At 40.0% G+C, this 6,345-nt stretch overlaps 1 protein-coding gene across 1 annotated transcript; it reads left to right on the forward strand.

Moving 5' to 3' along the window:
- The first annotated feature begins 45 nt into the window (after positions 1-45).
- LOC143022860 (histone-lysine N-methyltransferase SETMAR-like) lies at positions 46-842 on the forward strand. Its single transcript, XM_076181244.1, has 2 exons — positions 46-74; positions 494-842. The coding sequence occupies exons 1-2, from the start codon at positions 46-48 to the stop codon at positions 840-842; spliced, it is 378 nt and encodes a 125-aa protein (XP_076037359.1).
- The last annotated feature ends 5,503 nt before the right edge of the window (positions 843-6,345 follow it).

The raw sequence follows: 6,345 nt of genomic DNA on the forward strand, positions 1-6,345 counted from the left end.
TCCTTGCTGAAGGAGAAATCATACGTGCCTCAACTTCCAGTTTAGATGCAGAAACTACTGAAAACCTTCAACAAGTAAGTTGGCAATTCAAATGTGTGTACATAAGCGCAAGGGTATTCGCAGTGATGCAGCCCGTTTGAACGCTAGTGTCAAGTTTTCAACACCACTACTGCATGAAGTCGCTGATGCGTGATGCTCCGAGTTGACGGGAATTTAGTCTACAATTCAACAATGTGTCTAATATTCGTACAGATTTAACTTTTCTTAGTTCGTCATTCAACTTCTCGAAATATGTCGCAAAGGTGAGGACGTTTGGAGAATCGTAAAATATGTTGGAAAGACAGTAATGTCGTTTTTTCAAATAATTACTTTAGAATCCTCCTAAGAGCCAATCAATTGTTAATTTACATTAAATGTGTGTTCTAATATGTTTTAAATTATTTCAGAATAATTATTATTAAATATAAACAAATTTAATTGTTTCAACCCACAGGAAATGGATGATCAATGAAGAGCACTTAAGGCACTGTATGCTCTATGAATACAAGAAAAGCACATCGGCAGCACAAGCTACAAGAAACATTTGTTCTGCCTATGACAAGGTTTTGAATGTTCGAACATGCCAACGGTGGTTCATAAAGTTTTCTTCAGGAAACTTTGATATCAAAGATTCCCCTCGTTCAGGAAGACCAAAGTCAATTGATCAAGAAGCCCTTAAAGGTGCAGTAGAGGCCAACTCAAAGTCTACAAGTAGAGAATTGGTTCAAATGTTCAATATAACTCACACAAGCATAATTTCAAGCCTTCGTAGACTAGGAAAGGTCTCGAAACTGGGACAGTAGTGTCACATGATTTGACTGATAACCAACGCAACCAAAGATTGACAATCTGCACATCATTGCTTTCAAGAAACTCTAGACATCCATTTTTGGAAAGAATCATCACTGGGGATGAGAAATGGGTTCTTTATAACAATACCCAACGCAAAAGACAGTGGTTGAGTAAAAATCAAAGTCCAATGCCAGTTCCAAAGCAAGGATTACACCCAAGGAAGATCATGCTTTGTTTATGGTGGGATATGAGAGGACTGGTTCACTATGAGCTATTAAATCACAACCAAACAGTCACAGCTGAAAAATACTGCTCACAACTTGAAGATCTAAGAGCTGCCTTATCGAATAAAAGACCAGCACTGCTCAACAGGAAAGGTGTTGTGCTTCAGCATGATAATGCTAGACCACACACAGCAGGAATCACCCAAAAAAAATTATAAGTTTCAATTGAAAAGTTTGACCACACCCACCCTATTTTCCTGATCTCTTTCCATCGGATTTCCATGTTTTTAGGTCTTTGCAGCATCACTTAAGTAATAAGATTTATGAAAATGATGACCAACTAAAAAATGACATAGATCTGTTCTTCTCATCAAAACCCAGATTTTTTTAAAGGCATTAATAACCTGGTGAAACGTTGGAGAGATGTCATTGAAAATGAGGGAAACTATTGCCAAAATTAATAATCAAATAGATATGGTTAAAAAAAAAAAATACATTACTTTCCTTCCAACCTAATTTTGTTCAATGATACTATATAACATTACAATACATCAAATTGTATTATGAGATATTATATCAATCATATATAAAAGATAACCCAAGTCATTTATACTCAAACGAATTTGCCTGAAAATTCTTGTTCTTCCCTTTGTACACCTATTCCTCTTTATTAGTCTATTTCCCCTGTGTACTGTTCTATATAAAAGGCTTTCAGCCATTTGTGCCACAGTTTCACACTTAAAAAAGTTCTGGATAATTTTTTCATTATTCTTAAATTAAAGTCTACCCATTTTACCTTTACGTTTTCTTTGCCGACGGAACTCTTCTTCCCACTTTCTCTCATAATCTCACAGACCCTCAACTTTAATCAAAATAATAGTTTTCCCAGCGATAGAAACGCTAGTGAACCGACTACGCCGTCAAAGAATTTTCATTTTTCTTTAATAACAAAACGGGGCAATTTCATTACTGAATAAAGTAGCCAGAAAGAGAAAAATTACGAGCCGATCCTCAAAATACATTTCAACATTAGTATCAACACTCCCTCTAAGGGGTTCCCAAACTGGGGGCAAATTACCCCCCGGGGTATTTATTTATTTCTGTGATGGAGAAGTGAAAAAAAGTTAATAATTCTGGAAATCAAGAAGCCAAGAATTCCTCAATTAGCTTCAAGCATGCAATACCACCGATCCCACTGATGCTCTAGACATCTTTGGCAATAGTCATTAGAGATGCACAATGATCAAATACAATAAATAAATGAAAATATTTCAGGTGTTTTAATTTAGCCATATGTATCAATGTTTACATATTTTGTAAAAGGGGTAACATGCTTAATGTGGTAAGGTAAACTGGGAAACAAACTGAAAAACTTTGGAAACCACTGATCTAAGTGAATAAAATCATTCGGTCATCAACAGAACAGTGACATGGGTAAGAAACAGTGAACAACACCAGCATATCAGGATGAGAACGCACAACATAAGTGGCAAGAACAATGGAACGGTGAAAGAAGACCAAACTATATTTCCCTACAGCCTTCTACACAGGAAACATCCAAGGCCTATATCCAAGATGCAATCAAAATAAGGTCCCTATGCTGCAGGAAATGGCACGTCTAGAAAAAATATCCTTTCTAGCGCTTACTGAAACACACCTGAAGGATGAAATAAAAGACACAGAAGTCAACTTGCAAGGGTATACCATTTTCAGAGCAGACCGGAGAGGGAGAAGCCATGGAGGAGTAGCTATTTACGTAAAAAATGAAGTGGCTCATGACACAAAAGTGCTGGTTTCTCTCCAACAACACAACAGAAATGATTGCTTTATATCTTGAAAAGGCAAATTTAATCTTAATTAATGTATATCGCCCCCCAAATACAACGAGTGAAAAATTTAGGGAGGTAACAACAAACCTAAGAATAATATTAGATGAACTACCAAACCCATTGACTGAAGTCCTCATTATGGGAGACTTAAATTTCCCTCAGATCAGCTGGGAGTCATCTACAATTAATGGAGGAACTGCTGACAACAGGAGACGAGCGGAAGATTTTCTTGCAGTCATAGACCACTACTACTTGACGCAATTCATAAGAAAACCAACAAGAGGAAAAAATATTTTGGACCTCATCCTGAGCAACAACCACAATATTATGCACTCATATGAGACATCTAAATCTGCACTATCAGATCACAAAATAATCAAAGGCCTAATCTCTCTGCCAAGAAAAGATCAAACAAATACCGGTACTGCGAGAGAAACTGCACACAACAACGAAGCTACCGGTATGCATGATCTAAACTTCTACAACCCAAATATAAACTGGCATCAAATAAAATATGAACTGAGCCAGGTAGACTGGGAACATGCCTTCCATAACAAGAACGAGAGCCAAATACTTAATGTCCTGCTTAAAAAAGCTTATGAGGTATGCAAAAACTACGTCCCCGAGAAGTGCAAAAAAACAAGGAAGCAAGAAATTCCGAGAGACAGAAGAATCCTAATGAGGAGAAGAACAGGTCTACGGAAAAATCTCAGGAAAACAACATGCAAGAGAAAGGCGGAAAAGATAGAGGAGGAAATCAAATCAGTAGAACTAAAACTGCTCCAATCACACGATGAACAGAAGAAAAGAGAGGAACTGCAGGCAGTCTCTAAAATCAAGACAAACACAAATTTCTTCTTCTCTTATGCCAAAAAGAAGCTGAAAAGTTTCTCACCAATAGGCCCCCTAATGAAAGGAAATGGCGAACTAGAAAACGACCCCACAAAAATGGCGGATATCATCAGTGAACAATACAATAATGTATACAGCCGTCCAGACGGAAACAAAAAGGTAACAGATCCTGATGAATTCTTCGGAGAATCTAGAACTGGAACAACCTTCCTATCAAGCATAGTGGTGGCGACCGGGGACATAATCAAAGCCATTGACAGCACAAGGCCAAATTCAGCGGCAGGACCAGACAGCTTCCGTTCTCTATTACTTAAAAACTGTAAAGAAGAACTGGCAAAGCCTCTCCAGCTACTGTGGTCCAAATCTCTGAGTTCTGGTACCATACCACCTGCCCTAAAGCTGGGAATTGTAACACCCATCCACAAAGGAGGTAGTAAAGGCCTTGCTAAAAACTACAGACCTGTAACACTAACATCTCACCTCATCAAAATTATTGGGAAAATTATACGTAACAAAATGGTAACCTACATGGAATCCATAAATGCCTTCAACGATGGCCAACATGGTTTTAGGAAGGGTCGCTCCTGCTTCGATCAGTTGTTACTACACTATGAAACTGTACCAGAGAACATTCAACAAGGCAGTAATACCGATGTAATCTACCTGGACTTCGCTAAAGCCTTTGACAAGGTAGACCATGGTATTGATCTCCACAAACTGAGAAAACACGGCATCTGCGGGAAACTAGGAAAGTGGCTACACAGTTTCCTCTCAAACCGATTACAACAAGTAACTGTCAAGGGAATGCTATCTAAGCCCAGTAACGTAATAAGTGGCGTTCCTCAGGGCTCTGTCTTGGGCCCACTGCTATTTTTGGTGACTATAGAGGACATCGACAAAGACCTACAACACTCTCATGCTACGTCCTTTGCTGATGACACCAGGATAGCCATGGAGATCCAGACAGAGGAAGATGCAACGCTACTACAGGAAGACCTAAGCAGGATATTAACCTGGGCAAAAAATAACAATATGACACTGAACGGAGATAAATTTGAGCTGCTACAATATGGCCCCGTACAAGAATTGAAAAGCTCGACCAACTACAAAGTCGACTCTCAAATCATAGCAGGGAAAGCCCACGTCAAAGACCTTGGGGTACATATGAGCAGCGACATGACTTTCTCTCACCACATCAATGATATCTCTGACACCGCCAGGAAACTCTCAGGCTGGATACTCCGGACATTCCAGACTAGAAACAAAACATGTATGCTGACGCTCTGGAAAGCATTAGTACTCCCAAAACTTGAGTACTGTTGCCAACTCTGGTCTCCCTTCAAGACAGGAGACATAATCAAGCTGGAAGCTGTCGAGGGTACTTTTACAAATAAAATTGAGGGATTGCAACAGTACAACTACTGGGAAAGACTGCAACAGCTGGGACTCTACTCTCTCCAGCGAAGACGCGAAAGATACATAATAATATACGTCTGGAAGATTCTGGAGCATCTGGTACCAAATGTGGGCCTGAAGGTGAACTACCACCCAAGAAGAGGTCGCCTGTGCTATGTGAGGAGAACTGAGGGGACATCACAAAGGGTGAAGAACATAGTACACCACAGCTTCACCTATATTGGGGCATGCCTCTTCAACTCTGTCCTACAGAAATTGCAAAACTAGACAGGCACTTCACCAGAGAGTTTCAAAAACAAACTGGATAAGTGGCTGGCCACAATTATGGACCAACCACCTACACCGGGATACACCAGCTCCAATAAGAACTCCCTCCAATCACTGACATGTGACTCAGAGAGGAGGAGCTGTCTGAGTACAGCGGACGTCCACATTAGCTGAATCGGTCAAGATGAAATCGGACAAAGGTAGACAAAGGTAAGGTAGAACTAAACCTGGAAAAGAAAATGAAGTGGACCTTAAGATTATTCAAAAGACATCCCAACTTGAAGTGTTTTTTAAGGAAGGGAAGAATAGACCATGCATCACAGTTAAAGACAGTTGTGCATTGGAACATTTGAAATATACAAAAATGGTGGTTCCAGACAACCGAAAAAACTACACGTTATAATTTTCAATTTTCCAGTTTATTTGGATGATGAGCAATTTGTACAGGTTAAATGTAGGATTGTTAAAATTGATGGGGTTTATTGTCAGTGAAAAGGCTGGATGTGGTATTGTGAAAAAGTAATGAAGAGCGATATTCCAAAAGAATACATACATATACCAAGGCTTTTTCCCCCTTACAAGGGAGGAAGCCAAAAAGGAAAAGGCATAAAATCATTCCCACCCATTCCATCCCTGAATACACTACACACCCCTCCACCCTCCTTCTCATCTTAGCACCTCCTGGATGACGAGTCATCCCTGCACCTTGTCCACTGCCCTGGGTCAGAAGCAGTGTTGCAAGACACAGCACATCCACAGCAAGGCCACTTCATTAAATCGGCGACCCCCCCTCTCCATCCCCCCAGGCATAAAAGGAGAAGACGGGGAGAAATCCCTTTGGGCTGCGTCAAATTTTGCTCACACATACTACCTCACCCCCCATCCCCCACCCATTCCACCTCATGCATCACATCATCCATATACAA

The sequence above is a fragment of the Oratosquilla oratoria genome, unplaced genomic scaffold (assembly GCF_046742065.1).
Source record: "Oratosquilla oratoria isolate Oo_2021 unplaced genomic scaffold, ASM4674206v1 SCAFFOLD208, whole genome shotgun sequence".
NCBI classification, from domain to species: domain Eukaryota; kingdom Metazoa; phylum Arthropoda; class Malacostraca; order Stomatopoda; family Squillidae; genus Oratosquilla; species Oratosquilla oratoria.